This window comes from Solanum verrucosum, unplaced genomic scaffold (assembly GCF_900185275.1).
Source record: "Solanum verrucosum unplaced genomic scaffold, falcon-dt-bn FXZP01000222.1, whole genome shotgun sequence".
Taxonomy (NCBI): domain Eukaryota; kingdom Viridiplantae; phylum Streptophyta; class Magnoliopsida; order Solanales; family Solanaceae; genus Solanum; species Solanum verrucosum.
In genome coordinates, this window is record NW_026020027.1 from 442,104 (window position 1) to 458,217 (window position 16,114).

Here is a 16,114-nt window from a genome sequence, read left to right on the forward strand (position 1 = left end):
TTAAATTGATGTTTTCAATTTTTGGTGTCTAGATAGGCACTTAAACTTAGGTCATGGTATTTGAGGAAAATATTTTACTTTATGAAGAAATATAGCATATACTCATAAGTTTTAAAAACGATTAAAGTTTATATTATCATTTCATAATAAACATATTCCGTGAAAATCCATAATAGTGAACATAACTAATATGAATCTGAAAAAAAGAACAAAAAAAATAAAAGAAAAATATCATTAATTTGTATTAAAAAATCTACTATTACTAGTTGTAATTGAAAGTGAACTCGGAGAGCAAGCTCAAATAAAAACAATACAAACTATATATGATAGATATTTTATAAAATATTAAAGTTTGGGATAGTTATATTTTTTTTTAGTATTAAAAATTTCATGATGAAATATCTTACACCATAAAAGATAACAAACCAAAAAATACAAAACTCTCTCTCTCTTTCTCTCTCATCATTTCCATCATTCATGGCTTTTCTTCAATATTATCATCAATTTCAACTTATTTTACTCATTTTCTTCTTGTTGTTCATCTCTTTATCACATTCTTCAACTATGTCCATTCATGATCTTCTAAAATCCAAAGGCTTACCATATGGTCTTCTTCCAAAAGAAGTAAAATCTTATAATTACTCATCAACTAATGGGCTTCTTGAAGTTTATTTATATGGGCCTTGTTTGACTAAGTTTGATACAATAGCCTTTTATGAGAGTTATTTGAAAGCTAATCTTACTTATGGTAGCCTTAATGGTGTTCAAGGACTTTTACAAGAAGAATTATTTGTGTGGCTACCTGTTAAAGGAATTATTGTTGATGATCTTAATTCTGGGATTATACTTTTTGATATTGGATTAGCTCATAAACAACTTTCACTTTCACTTTTTGAAGATCCACCACATTGTAATCCAAATGGTAAAAATTCTTCCTCCCTTTACTCTTTTGTTGTGGTTATAGTTGAATCCGACCTGTTTGGGAATGAGATGCAGTTGTTATTGAAAATAGGTGAGTCTCACATGTAACTTGCTATAATGAGTCAACTGTCAAGTTATGATGATAGTTAAAAACCGATGTGATCTTATGTTCTATGAGTTTGATTGAACCTAGTATTTTTTTTTTATATTGGACAATGCTTCAAATGCCCTCAACTTATTTTCTCCTTTATGAGTCTGGATTTTTTAAGTAATTTCAATCGTGATTAGTCTAGAATTTTAATTTGAACTCAAATTTATATGGTAAATTCACAAAAATTATTACCACCTCTGTAATTGAAAAATAATCACTATTATGAAGTATCGAATTTCATATGTGAAACTCCAACACGTTATCGAGGAATTCCACCTGTAGAATTTGAAACTTCGTAACAATATTCATCTTTCACTTACGTGTCCAAAAAATAGTCGGTGGGCACTATTTTTACTATTATCATTGTTCTGTACAATGATAATGTTAAACACATCAAGTTTAAATTCCGATCCTCTATAATGAAAAATTTTCTTATACAAGTACAAACTGATTTCATCTCATGTGAACTTTGTTTATTCACGTGAAATAATGCTATGTCACTTATTTCGAGTTTTTTTTAAGTCCAATTGGCTAGTCAATTTTGTGTTGTACATTTTGTGTCTTTTTTATGCTACAGACTGAACATTACACTGCATTTTGTTGAATTTACAGGAATTCTGAAAAAGAAAACTGAAACAGGACAGAGATTTGAAGCACAAAGATAGAAAATGTTGTCTTGTGACTTAGATATTTACTTACAATAATAGTAGTTGTGTTTCTCGTCCGTTATTTGGTATCTGTTTTGAAGAAAATTTCATTACAAGGGTAAAATGTTTCCTTCCAAAGATAGACTTCATACCATGACTCATGCTCGAAACTTCTAGTTAAAAATGACGGAGTACTTAACACGCCACTATAACTTTTTGGTAGTGTATTAGTTACATATTAGTTTCTTGAAATCGTAGGATAAGAGTCTCTATTTAGATGGAAGGTTGTAGAGAATTTGGAAATATAAGATCTATTGTTGATTAGATGGAGATATATGCTAATCTTCTAAGTATTAACTTTGTATATCTTTTGTTTATTTGGTTGTTTGGATCTTTTATAGATTGATTAGATAACTCCAAAGCAAAGGATCTCTTAAGATCCTAACTCTCTTAACAATCTTTCCTATCTATAGTTAATTTGAAATTTACCGAACTGATTAATTTGAATTTACATCGAATAAATAGACTAACTTAGGGGGGTAAAATGCTCACCAATAATAAGTTTTTTGTTTTTCCAATTCAAACTTCAGATATTTAATTAAAGATAGAAAGATTTCAACCATTTCACCATACACGGTAGATTGTCAACCACTAGATTAGTATTAATGGATTATTAAAACCTATGGCACTACAAACAATGGGTACATGGGACCATAAGGACCTACACATTCACATATATGACTGCCTTTTATGGAAGTAGTTGATGATTACATTCAATTTTTATTGGACCAACTTATTATGGACCCTCTCACATTGTATTGTTTTTAGTCTTATCTTTGAACTAAGGTACTTCAATAACTACCTGTCTAATTTCGTAAGTGAGATTTTAAAAATAAAGTGTGCGTAAATTTTTTTATATCTTGAGTAAAATAGAGAAGTTGTTTATTATAAGATCTTCAGTTTAAGAAAAACGTTTATAGATTTAAAAATACAAGAGTAAAAACATATAATTAAGAGAAGAGAAAATTAATGACACCAAAATAGTAGGAATAATCGAGTGAAAGAAACAACAGTTGTATAATTAAGGAATACGATAACACTCACACATATAATGAGACTGATAAGGGGAAGGGGAACGAAGTAAAGTGTTCTAAACCAGCGTGAAGCTCTCCCACATAACATAGATAAAACGTACAACTGCCTACTAATTTTCTATCATAATCTTTGACCTTTACGCTCTCTTATCAAGTGTAATGTCCTCAGTAAGTTGAAAATGTGTCATATCATGTCTATTCACCTCCCAATATTATTTCTTCGATCTACCTCTTCTTAAACATATCACTATCAATCTCTTGTACCCAGGGACGGCTGGTAAGTTATAAAAAAAAAGTCTTTGGCCTTAGGCCCCCAATAAATTGAGGGCCCCATTTTAAAGTTAATTAGGTAGGTTTAAACTAAAAAAAAAAAAAATAGAACTAAGACAACAAATGCAAACGACATTAATGAAGGGATAGATATGACAATTACTTTTTCCCTTTCCAATAAAAAGTTGTGTACTTTTTTTTTTAATGTACAAGTTATCTTTTTTTTTTACCTTATTCTTTTTCTAATTTTATTTTTATATATTCTATCCTCCTCTCTTCTTCTCTTCTATTTCTTCTCTCTTTCTCTTTTCTAATCTTGTATCTCTCTCTTATTCAAAACTTAAGAATTTCCTTATTCTATTGATAGTTTATATTTTAAATTTGGAGAAAAATATATTGCAACAACCCAATTCATTTTCGAAAATCAAGTCTTCATCGTTCTTGAATTCGGTAATATCATTCTAATTTTTAATGTTATTTTTGTTTTGTGTCTTATGTTTATTATATTTTTATTTGATATTGTAAATAGTGTTTAAAATATTTGTTAGAATTTAATATGTCAACTAGAAAATATGAATCCGGTCATTCAAAACTTTAAAGAAAAAGAAAAGTCGATAACTTGATAAAATCTCAAAAAGGTGCTCTTGATAAATTTTAGAAGTGGTTTGGCTATATTATCGATTGAAAAAGAATTATTAGAAGAGATTGACTACACAAAAATTATTAACAATTTTGCATCTCAAAAGCTAGAAAAATAGATTTAAAATAAAAATATTTTTAATTTTTTTTTTAAGGCCTCTAGTTTGATTTTGGCCTTAGGCCACCAGCGGGTTTGAGCCGCCCCTGCTTGTACCTCCTCACTAGGACATTTGTATTCTTTCTTTTCACGTGTTTGAACCATCTCAATCTCATTTTCTATCTCTTATCCACCACGAGTCATTCCCATATTGTCATGTATCCTCGTATCTCTTCTAGTATGTCCATTACCTCTCCTTAAACATATCAATCTCTAGTACCACCTCGTTAGGACATTTGTACTTCTCCTTTTTACATGTTCGAACCATCTCAGTCTCATTGTTACATCTAGTCCACCACAAATGTCATTCCCACATTGTCATGTATCCTCATATCTCTTCTAGTATGTCCACACATCCATCTAAGCATTTTTATTTTCGCTACTCTCATCTTTTGAACGTGTGAATTCTTGATTAACCAACACTCTACTCCTTAAAACATATTTGGTCTAAATAAGCACTCTATAAAACTTACCAAGCTACAAGTTTGAATCAAAACTTCAAACAAAAATGTTGAAAAATTGCTTACACAATTAATTTGTCAAACTTCAGACTCATATACAACTTCAGACATGAATAAATTTTAACGTCATTCCCGTAAGTCTTGAACTTGATTATAAAACGGCTAAACTTACAAAAAGTTATATACTTTAGCTATGACTTAAATAACGATTAAATATTCCCGTGACTCTTGAACTTGATTCTAAAACAGTTAAACTTATAAAAAGTTATATACTTTGGCTATGACTTAAATAACGATAAAATATTCCCTTGAGTCTTGAACTTGATTCTAAAACAACTAAACTTACAAAAAGTTATATACTTCAGCTATGAAATTAAATAACGGTTAAATATTCCCGTGAGTTTTGAACTTGATTCAAAACGGCTAAACTTACAAAAAAAAAGTTATATACTTCATCTATGACTTAAATAACGATTAAATATTCCCGTGAGTCTTGAACTTGATTCTTAAAGGGATAAACTTACAAAAAGTTATATACTTTAGTTATGACTTAAATAACGATTAAATATTCCCCGTGAATCTTGAACTTGATTCTAAAATGGTTAAACTTATAAAGAGTTATATACTTCGGCTATGACTTAAATAACGATCCTCAAATCGACTATCGGTCCACTTGCTCCTTATCAAAGTGGAAACTAATATTGGGCCATGATATCCGTATATGGGCTCAAAATCATTCTTGGACCAAATTTCTTAAGCCCAAATCATAACTAGGGCAATCCATTACCCTCTAAAAACCCTAGTATATCATCTTCTTCCTATCATTCTCCTCAAAACCCCTCCGGCGAGAGAGTGTAGAGAGAGAGAAACCGGCGAAATGGGTCGTGTGATCAGAGCACAACGTAAGGGAGCTGGGTCGGTTTTCAAATCCCATACCCACCACAGGAAAGGTCCGGCCCGATTCCGTACCCTCGATTTCGGCGAGAGAAATGGATACCTGAAAGGAGTAATCACAGAGGTGATTCACGATCCAGGGAGAGGTGCACCACTTGCACGCGTGACATTCCGTCATCCTTTCAGGTACAAGCATCAGAAGGAGCTGTTCGTTGCCGCTGAAGGGATGTACACTGGACAGTTTGTGTATTGTGGGAAAAAAGCTACTCTTATGGTTGGTAATGTGTTGCCGCTTAGATCTATTCCCGAAGGAGCTGTTGTTTGTAACGTTGAGCATAAAGTTGGCGACCGTGGTGTTTTTGCTAGGTGTTCTGGTGATTACGCCATTGTTATCAGTCATAATCCTGATAATGGTACCACTAGGTATATATTATTACTCGTTTTGTTTCAATTGTATATTTTTGAACCCCTAATACATGCTTATGCTTTTGTTAGTATGATTGAAAACTAACCTGACTAGTTTAGGATTGATGCAGTGGTGAAGCTAGAAATTTTGTTGCGGTGCTGAACTTAACTATACATACTAAAAAACATAATTTGACTTATATAGTGGCTGGCTACCCTTAACTATACGTGGCTACGCCACTCGATTGATATGGTGTAGTTGGTTTGATTAATTGACTTGATAAATGCTTCTATTTGTATGATTAATTGATGGTTTGATTGCTGGATAAAGTAGCATAGTCAAGATGATGGTTAAGTTTAAACTTGTGGGGAAAATGGTTTGGATTTGACCCTTTTTTTTGGTAATATTGCCTATGAAATATATATCTGCTTAAGAGTACTTTGCTAGTGTAATTGGATGAAGACATGGTTCGTTGAAGTCGGGTTGCTATCCCGATACAATGTTGTGTTTCTATTCAATATGTGGATAGACTAGTTTAATGTGAAGTTCGTGCTGTTGGAGTTGGGGAAGGAGGTTAACTGTATCAGATTATCTTGTCCTATGAATGAAGCTTTGCTATGTGAGAAGTGTCCTTTTTTTCCCCAAATAATATCCATTGTTTTAAACTAGTTTGTAAGTTTGTCATTGAGGTGCATTGTAGTGATGGTGAAGAAAGACTCAGAAGTGTATTGTGAAACCTGATTTTGTATATGTATGATGCTTTATCTGGAAAAAGAATGTACTTTGTAATATGTTTAATGGTGATATTCTTACCTTATAGTTGTTGTGTTCTGTGACTAGTTAGTTCGTAAAACACTTAGCTTAGTTAGATTATTGTGATTGCTGCAATGACAGTTTTTGTTGTCATGCTACATCCAATGTCTTTTATCTATTATTTCTAACAGATGTTAGTTTTACGGAATGTGGTTATACTAAGGCCATACTGTCTGTTAGAAGTATTTCAGATGTTATGGAATGTGATTAATCAAATTTGAACTCTCGACAGGGTTAAGCTCCCATCAGGAGCCAAAAAGATTGTGCCCAGTGGATGTCGTGCTATGATTGGTCAGGTTGCTGGTGGAGGACGTACTGAGAAACCAATGCTTAAAGCTGGTAATGCTTACCATAAGTACCGTGTGAAGAGGAACTGCTGGCCTAAGGTTCGTGGTGTTGCTATGAATCCTGTGGAGCATCCCCATGGTGGTGGTAACCATCAACACATTGGTCATGCCAGTACAGTCCGTCGTGATGCACCTCCTGGACAAAAGGTTGGTCTTATTGCTGCAAGGAGGACTGGTCGTCTTCGTGGTCAAGCTGCTGCTACTGCTGCCAAGGCCGACAAGGCTTAAGCTCTTCACTTGTTACTTTTCTATCTTGTTATTTTATCCTGATCAATTTTTGAGAATTCAGTTAAAAAAAACATTTTGTAGTGAAGTTATAACATGCTAAATTTTGTTGGGATGTTTAGTAAGTTCTGTTTTCATGATCCTTGTTTGGTGCATTTTACTACCTTTTCCCCTCATGTGCTTTATTCTTGGACTGTGACTTTACTCTGGTTTTTCGGAAACGTCTCTACCTTTCATGATGAGGTAGGGATATGGTTTGCGTACACTTGAATCTTTATAGACCTTACTTGTGGAATTAAATTGGGTATGTCGTAATCCATAGAATATGGACTTAGGTATCAGATGGGGGGTGGGGAGGGTTTGTTGAACCTTTATCGTATAGTTTTTGAACGAACAATTATCTCAGACCTGAAATAGGGAACGGATTACCTCCTTGTATTATGAATTCTTTTATTCAGAATCAATCAAATCTCCTCAAATAGACTCTTCCATCTATGTTTCTTATTTATATATTTACTTATTCATTCAGCCTTGTAATTACTTGGACTTATTTAAACAAGTGAATTTATTTATTGTCTAATGTGCAAGCAACGCAGGTTTCCTTATATGAACATTTAAGCATAAACAATATTTTGTAGATGAAATAATTAGCCATGATTCTTTCGGATTTATTGGTGATAATAATGGATATCCACTTACTCAATATAAATTATTATCTTGCACTTTTATTAATTTAATTAATTAGCTTTCTTGACTTTCTGTCGGCCGGCAAAGTTTATAGGAGTAATTAAATTTGATGTTATAATTACATTTAGTTTTTCTTTTCCTTTGTTTCAATAGCTACCTTTAGGTCAGTTTGGGTACATCTCAGCTATTTAATCGGATGTTTGTTATCTCTCATTAGAACAAGCACCAGAAATCACCATGTTTTACTATTTAGTCGGTTAAAAATATCATATATTTTATTTATGTATCTCTATCTAAAAGAATGATATAATCATACAACTAAAAATATTCGCAATAGACCATAAAACATATACCACCTCTAAAAAAATTATTACGATAATAATGCAAGTAATTCGTAAATAATGCATAATTTATCCGCAAATTTGTAGCGAAATCTCTCTTACACGCTAACGTGTGTCAAAACTATGTCTAAAACACTCCATTTTATTACTACATGACACACAAAAGAGACACGAGTGCATACTTAAGTGACGTGTATCAAGGGTAATGTTGCTCGAACTCTTAAAAAGTGTTAGCCCCACACCCATGTTGGAACCTCCAAAATGCATTGCTCATCAAGGATCCAACACACATTGACATTTCTGACGAGTCCAAGCAACACGGCAAACTATGTATTAAGCCAATAATTTTACACCACAATTAATAATATTTGGCTCTAATAGTAGGAAACTCACCAACCATCTTTGTTTATAATGTCTCCACACTTCTCGCAAAACCATTTGAGCCAAACTAACACAAACATTTCCCAAATCCAAACATAGAGAGAAAGAGAAGAGAGCGCGTTGTACAAAGAGAGTCGGAGGGGGGAAAAGAGACGTAAACAAAGAGATCTATAGAAAGTAAGAAAGAAAAATACACACATTTACTTCTATCTTACACATTTTATCAAACACTTTTCCGGCAATCTATCATACACAATTTTATCAAGTATATATCTTTCCTGCAATCTATCATAAGACATTTTATCAAACACCTTTCCGAGGTAATCTATTATACGCGTTTTATCAAACACTTCTCTAACAATCTATCATACACATTTTATCAAGTATATACATCTTCCCCGCAATCTATCATAAGACATTTTATCAAACACCTTTCCGAGGTAATCTATTATACGCATTTTATCAAACACTTTTCCAACAATCTATCATACGCATTTTATCAAACACTTCTCCGACAATCTATCATAAGACATTTTATCAAACACCTTTCCAGGATCATAGGCATTCTCTTTGGCAATCTCAGACGCATTTTATCAAACATCTTTGGGACATTCTATCATGCACATTTTATCAAACATCTTTGGGACATTCTATCATGCACATTTTATCAAACAACTTTAGCATAATTTATATTCGACATTTTATCAAACACCTTGCGTGCAATCATTATTTCTAAGTTTATATACACATACATACCTGGTAAATATGAAGTTTTTCGTTGAACTTGTATCGTGTTGTGGCTGTTCATCAAAACGTACACATCGCACTGAAGAAGAAGAGGAGATCCTTGTACCTACAGCTTCTGTAGCATCGTCCGATATTAACAACATTATTATGTATAAACGGAGGCGACGGAGGAGAAGAGGATCGGCGAGATCAGCTGGTTCATTCCCTGAATGGAAACCGTCTCTTTACTCCATATCGGAAGATGCAGATCATGTTCTACCGCCGAGAATGGCGGTAGCTAATTCCGGCAGGAATTTGAAGAAGAAGGCCGCGGTAGATGCTTCGCGGTCTGTCAATCAACTCCCTCATTATCGTAATTGTAAATCCAGGTATAGAGGAAGTTGATTGAAATTATTTTATACAGAATAGAACGCATTTGATACATATGAATGTTGCAATAGAAAAAGTTATGATCCACAAATTCGTGTAGAGTCAATCAATGAAACTAACAACAACTATTGAAACTCGGAATAATGTGCATATTTCTTTATCTTTCTTCATTTAAATATATCGCCTAGTTTGCACGTGGTGTACAACTTAAGTTACGAGAGGTGAAGGAGAGGCTAAGCTATTGATGGAGTTTGAACCTTTTACCTTTCACCTTTCACCTTAATAGTAGAATATCGAAAAATCACCAAGTGAGCTACCCTCAACCCCATTTTTACGTGTTTGATCTCTAAACATCATGACAAGGATCACTTTATTCTTTTAATTCGTCACTCTGTGAGAATTAATTTCACTTAATGCATCGGACCCAATTGCTCAGTCTATTTGATCGAATTGATAGATACGAAACCCTCCCCATTCTTTGGATTTTATCAATCAGATGAAAAAAAAAAGACTTATCTTTTTTCCTAAGATGATCAAAAGTTATTTTTAACTATCAAATTTTCTTGGAATAATGATGTCGAGAGGGGAACTTTCGAAATTGATTCGAAATTTCGAAAGAGAAATAGTTTAAATCATTCATCTGGCTTATGTTCTTCATGTAGCATTCAGACCGAATGACTCTATGAAATTACGTCGATACTTCCACATATTATGGGTAACGTAGGAGACATCTCTATTTTTCCCCCGGGGAATCTTTAGAATTCCCACTGCTTAACTTTCAATTCGCCTCTGACCATCAAATGAAATGTGAATAACCCGTCCTCCTCTCTTTGAAAGAAGGGGCGCTTCCGGTTCTGTCGGTGCTTGAAACAATTTTGTCTTCTCCATATTACTATATCTCTAGAGTCAATAATTTTATATGAGGAACTACTGAACTCAATCACTTGCTGCCGTTACTCTTCAGTTTTTTTCTATCGTATTTTTCTTTGACCTAATTAATCATCCCCAAAAGAGAATGATGATGGAGATATATTATGGCTTTCTCTTGTTCATCTTATCTTGGATAAATATTATAAATTAGTCAGATGAATAAATTTAGATGATTTTCTAATTTTCATGTGGTTGTTTTTGTTCATTTTAGGTTCTCCAGGATAGCTTGCCTTGCTGCAATGATTCCAGCCCCTTTCTTGATTTGATATTTGGACTAATTAATCCACCTCCGGCTCTCTTTGTTATTGTAAAATTTCATTTTAATTAAAACTCTTGTATAATATTAGGGAAAATGCATAAGTACCCCCAGCCTATGTCCAAAATCTCAGAGACACACCTAATCTTTACTAAGGTCCTATTATCCCCCCGAACTTATTTTATATATAATATTCTACCCCTTTTCGGCCTACGTGGCACTCTCTTGTGGGCCCAACGCGTGTTGACAATTTTTTCAAGAATAGTGTCACGTAGGCTGAAAAGGGGTAGACTATTATATATAAAAGAAGTTCGGGGGTAATAGGACCTTAGTAAATGTTAGGTGTGTCTCTGAAATTTTGGACATAGGCTGGGGGTACTTATGCATTTTCCCATAATATTATGGTGTAAAGTTTGTTTTTTTTTATTTAAAAGAAACCACTCTCTCTATCTATATTAATACTAAGAATGCAATATTTGAAGAAAAACACAAGATACTCCAAAGCTATATTAGTTATATATAAACCTTATTGAGAATATATTAGTTTGATAAGTAGTGAGTTGTGACTACAAAGAATATGGTGTAGTCGATTGGGTTATTTTGTTCATCAGTTAATTAAAGATTTTGGGTTCAAGTTCTGAATATGAAAAAAAAAAAGAAGCTCTTTCCCCACTGAGTGGATGTAACAACTCAAGTTAAATTAAGAAATGAAAACAAGCAACTAACAACTAACAATTTTTAAAACGAAACAAAGAATGTTAACTGAGAAAATACAGAGATAGATAGAGGGGGATGGAAAGTTTAGACTAAGGATGGAAATGAGAGACTCTTTACTCAATAATTTGCATATTCCCTTAATCACATATCACTTAACCACTACCCCTTTTGATGAAACCGTTCTCATGTCCATTACTCAACTCAGATCCTAAATTAATCTGGCCCTATTGCTTGTTCTCGCTCCGATAGCTATTGTCAACCCCATGACTACATGTGTGACCTCGATATCCACATTGTGATGAACTTGGTTTGTAATAGTGAGCCTTACATGGCTTAGATGACTTTAATGTGGGTATCAAATACCATTTAAAAAATTAAAAAGGTTCGTCTGTTATTGATCCATAACTTACACATGGTGACAAAGAAGTAACCCCACACAAAGAAGCCCTTCAATTTTTATTTTTTTTGAATGAACCTCTTGTTTTCACTTAGCTATGCCATTGCACTTATGAGTTATGAAAGATAATAACAACATACCTACGTAATCATGTACTTAACTTTTACCCTTAAAATGTGACTTCATATGTGGATTGATGGAAGAATTATATATACTTGAACATAGCTATTCGATATTTATGTTGGTGGAAGATAATAGATACTCAATGAAATTATCAAAATTAATGCAAGATGGACCGTCCGAGACATATATAAAATGTCAATTACAGATTTACCCAATAACTTTAATTTAAATTACAAATAATTAATTGCATACCCCTTAATCAAATGAATTGTAACAATATCTCAAACTCAATACCATGAATTTCACGTAAAATTATGTGAGATAGTTATTTATTACGAATGTAGTTCAAAATAATTATTTTCAATGCGAAAAATACATTTTAGACAATAACACCCTCTGTTAAAAATGCATCATGCTAGAATTTTCCGCATTTCTATTCAAGATATTTTTATTTAAATGAATTTTAATGAGTTGTATGAAAAAACTATTCGTCAATTTTTTAAAAAGAAGTTGAGAATCTAATAGAAACAATCTCTCAACCTTTAAAAAGTAGAAGTAACTACTCCGAATATGTTGTTGTTATCATCAAAATTTTCAATAAAAAAATTATACTACTAAATAAAAGAAAATTTTACTCATTTCCCAAAAAGGAAGAATATTTTTGGGCCGGGTCAACCCGTTTAAGGTCCAATCCAATAAAAGTGTTGCTTCCAACTCAATCCAAAATTCCCTTCTTTTTGTTTGTTGAAAGATTTGAAGAAATGGTGGCAATGGCAGCTCTTCAGAACTCATTTACTTCTCTTTCCATCTCTTCCAACTCATTTTTGGGCCAACCCTTTTCTCCTCTTCCTCTCTGCTCACCTCTGGTACTCTTTTTTACTTCACTACTCTTTCAAAAACCCATTCTTTTCTTCAATTAATGCTGTTTATTCATAGTTTACTCTTTTAATTTTGTTAACATTTGTAAATGTTTGCTTAATTTTGATCAAGACTTTGTATAATGCACTTAAATGTGTGGCCTACTTGTCAATAAAATGGGTCGAGAATCATGAGGTCTTACGTTCAAATTATAACAAAGGCAATTATTTCTTGATATATGTCCACACCTGGTTGGTGTGAGTAAGTAGGTATCCCGTGGAATTAGCACTAGAGTAGTCAAGATTTTCACTATGAAGTGTGAAAATATGTAGTAGTAAACTCATGAAGAAGCCAAGGGGAGTCAATATATAGTATATACATTTTACTGTTTTTACCTAGCTACACAGTGTAAATTTCCGACAAAGGGGAAATTAGTGGAGTTGTGTGCAAGTTGGCTCGGATACTCACTCGATGACTGAAGAGGCCTCGGGTGGCACCGTGGCAAAAACTCTAAACTCTAAACTCTAAAGGTGCATTTAGTATGGATGGAGGAAGTGTTAGTGTTTGGGGTATAAAAGTATAGGTGACATATACTTATTTTTACATGTTATAGGATAGTATATGTAGATTGTGTTTCCAAGTACTAATTAAGCTTTGAAATTTTATAGAAGGAAAATGATCCCAATGGCATTGGTTCAATCACAAAGTAAGTACAACGTGATGTAAGGTAGGTACGTGTCATGGGTTCAATTCTGACTGATGAATTTAAGTAGAGAAAGGTAGAGAGACAGACGCATTACTCGTTGAGCTTCGAAGCTGAAAATAGCAGATTTCTCCATTATCTAATATGTGTGTTTGTGTAAAAGAATATGACTTCCGCCCATGTGTGACATAAGCTCTGTCCCCATTTCTCTGGGAATAGGAAAATATTAGTCCTACGAGATTTCACCGTAAGGAAACAATTGAAAACATTTTCCTAGAGGAAATGTTTTCTGTAATAGCCAAACACATTTACTACCCCATGGGGAGCGCCGAGTAGTTTACCAGACAAATTGAGTTGTGGGGACTATAACTTTCAACATCGGAAATTCTCTTCACCAACTAGGCTATGGAAGAGATTACTACAAATCTAGATGCAAGATTGTTTAGTCAATGGGTGTGAATGAATTATCACTACACTTGGAACTACTATGTGATAGTGGATATGAACTTAGTGTGTGCGTGTATTTTAAATTGGTCAATTAATGTATAGTTAGTTGAGGGTGGTGCGGCTACCACATGACATCTTACCTGGGGTTAGTGATAGTTTCACGGATTACTTTTAATGTAGTTTGATCTATATGTTCTGATGCTTTGGTTTTGCGAGTTTCAGAATGAACTGTCTTTGTTTCAATTTTACTTCCCTATGATTAATCCTCTTCTTTCGTCTTCAAATATTGATATATTAGGCATGTGTTGACTGTCCTATCATTACGTACTTTTTGTGTTAGAAGATTTAACATTCTTCACCTTTCTGGTTTGCCTCCTGAAATGCGGAAAATTGCTGGTAGATACTTGAACAGAACAGGCTGTGTTATCCTTATAGTTGGTAACAAACAGCATCTCTTGAGCCCACATGCAATATTGCGGAGGTGCTGATAAAGTTGCATTACTACTTGCGTGTATGATCATATTAATAAATCTGAACGTATAGTTGAAGAGAAGGAACACTTTTCTAAGCGAAGAACTTTTTATTTGAAGAGAACAACTTCTATGTGGAAGTCAATAGTCCAGAATGTACATAATAGTAAGTTCTTAAATGAAACTAGTAAACATCATCAGCAATTGAAGCAAAATATAGACTTCTAAATATCTTCGTTGTAATACGAACTTGTTGTTAATAGGTTACCTTGTTGCAATTGCTCACTTGCCCTCTTTTCGTATATTGTTTACATGACCTTTTTTTGTTCATGCGTCAAGCTGCAACAAGATTATTTGCTTGTTCAATTATGACAGTTTTCAAGTGATGCTTAATTTGCAGGTCAAATCAACACAAACTCTAGGATCCATTGTAGCCAAGGTTGGTATCTTTTGATCCGTTTCTGGTCTTTTTAGCTTCCGTCAGGTGATGAATATTCTTATAACCCAAAAATGTTTAATGTTACTCTGCTATGAACATTCCATGTCACTTGCAAGGTAATTATAATATCTAGTAGTTCGACTTCCATTTTCCGTGCCAGGGAAATTTGTTCTGTGTAAAAAGGGTCTTCATTTTCATTGCTTCTGCAGCTCAAGCGATGGGAACGGAAAAAGTGTAAGCCAAACAGCCTTCCTGTGCTACACAAAATGCACGTGAAACTCTGAGATACAGTAAAAGTCATATCTGGCCACGACAAAGGTAAGGTTGGAGAGATCACTGAGATTATCAAGCACAATAGCAAAGTTGTCATAAGAGAGATAAACTTGAAAACCAAGCATGTGAAGAGTAGGAGTGAGGATGAACCTGGCCAAATAGTCAAGGTTTTTTCGATTTCTTTCCTTCTAACTGTTTCCACATTGCCCCAAAGTTAATCTTAAGTCTCTTTTGTTATGGACTATATATGTTGCTCGGACTTCAAAAATGCTGACAGGTGCGTGTGAGATCCTCCAAAAGTATTGCATTTTTGGAGAGTCCGAGCAACATAGGTTATGGATAATGTAAATTAATCAGCCCTTGTGTGAAAGTAACTGTTTGGGTTGTGCTTTCAGATTGAAGCTCCTATTCACAGCTCGAACGTGATGCTTTGCTCGAAAGACCAGAAGGTAGCCAGTCGGGTGGGTCATAAGGCACTTGACAATGGTAAAAGGGTCAGGTACCTCATAAAAACGGGGGAAATTATCGATAGTGCAGAGAACTGGAAGAAAGCTGTCAAAGAGAAGGAGAAAACAACAGAAGCAGTTGCTGTTGCTACTTAGAAGGCTAGCTTGTGAGTTCTAGTTATTGTATTTTCTTTAACTCTCCATTAATTTGATAACAATTTTGTATTTATACCTATTATACAAGTTCCATACCTTTATGAAAAAAACCATTTTTCTTGAGCCGAGAGTCTATCGGAAACAGCCTTTCTATCCACAAAGGTAGGCGTAAGGTCTGTGTACATCCTACCTTCCCCAAAACCGCACTCATTCGACTACAATGAATATTTTTGTTTCAAAGAAAAGCTTGATAGACAGTTGACAGCGGCAAAGTTACGATTTTCACTAAAGAAATTTGAAAAATAAAGTAAACATACGAAGGAATTAATGGGGTTCAACATTTGTTATA

General features: G+C 33.7%; 3 protein-coding genes and 1 pseudogene across 3 annotated transcripts; all 4 read left to right on the forward strand.

The window, feature by feature from the left end:
* Positions 1–489: 489 nt before the first annotated feature.
* On the forward strand, positions 490–1,805 carry LOC125821328 (uncharacterized). Its single transcript, XM_049500745.1, has 2 exons — positions 490–922; positions 1,685–1,805. Exons 1-2 carry the CDS (start codon positions 565–567, stop codon positions 1,735–1,737), a joined length of 411 nt encoding a protein of 136 aa, XP_049356702.1. The 5' UTR covers positions 490–564; the 3' UTR covers positions 1,738–1,805.
* Positions 1,806–5,103: 3,298 nt separating this feature from the next.
* LOC125821326 (60S ribosomal protein L8) lies at positions 5,104–7,201 on the forward strand. Its single transcript, XM_049500739.1, has 2 exons — positions 5,104–5,657; positions 6,686–7,201. Exons 1-2 carry the CDS (start codon positions 5,218–5,220, stop codon positions 7,026–7,028), a joined length of 783 nt encoding a protein of 260 aa, XP_049356696.1. The 5' UTR covers positions 5,104–5,217; the 3' UTR covers positions 7,029–7,201.
* A 1,985-nt stretch (positions 7,202–9,186) lies between these two features.
* LOC125821333 (uncharacterized) lies at positions 9,187–10,787 on the forward strand. Its single transcript, XM_049500749.1, has 2 exons — positions 9,187–9,549; positions 10,692–10,787. Exons 1-2 carry the CDS (start codon positions 9,200–9,202, stop codon positions 10,744–10,746), a joined length of 405 nt encoding a protein of 134 aa, XP_049356706.1. The 5' UTR covers positions 9,187–9,199; the 3' UTR covers positions 10,747–10,787.
* A 1,947-nt stretch (positions 10,788–12,734) lies between these two features.
* On the forward strand, positions 12,735–15,888 carry LOC125821108 (50S ribosomal protein L24, chloroplastic-like; annotated as a pseudogene).
* Positions 15,889–16,114: the final 226 nt, after the last annotated feature.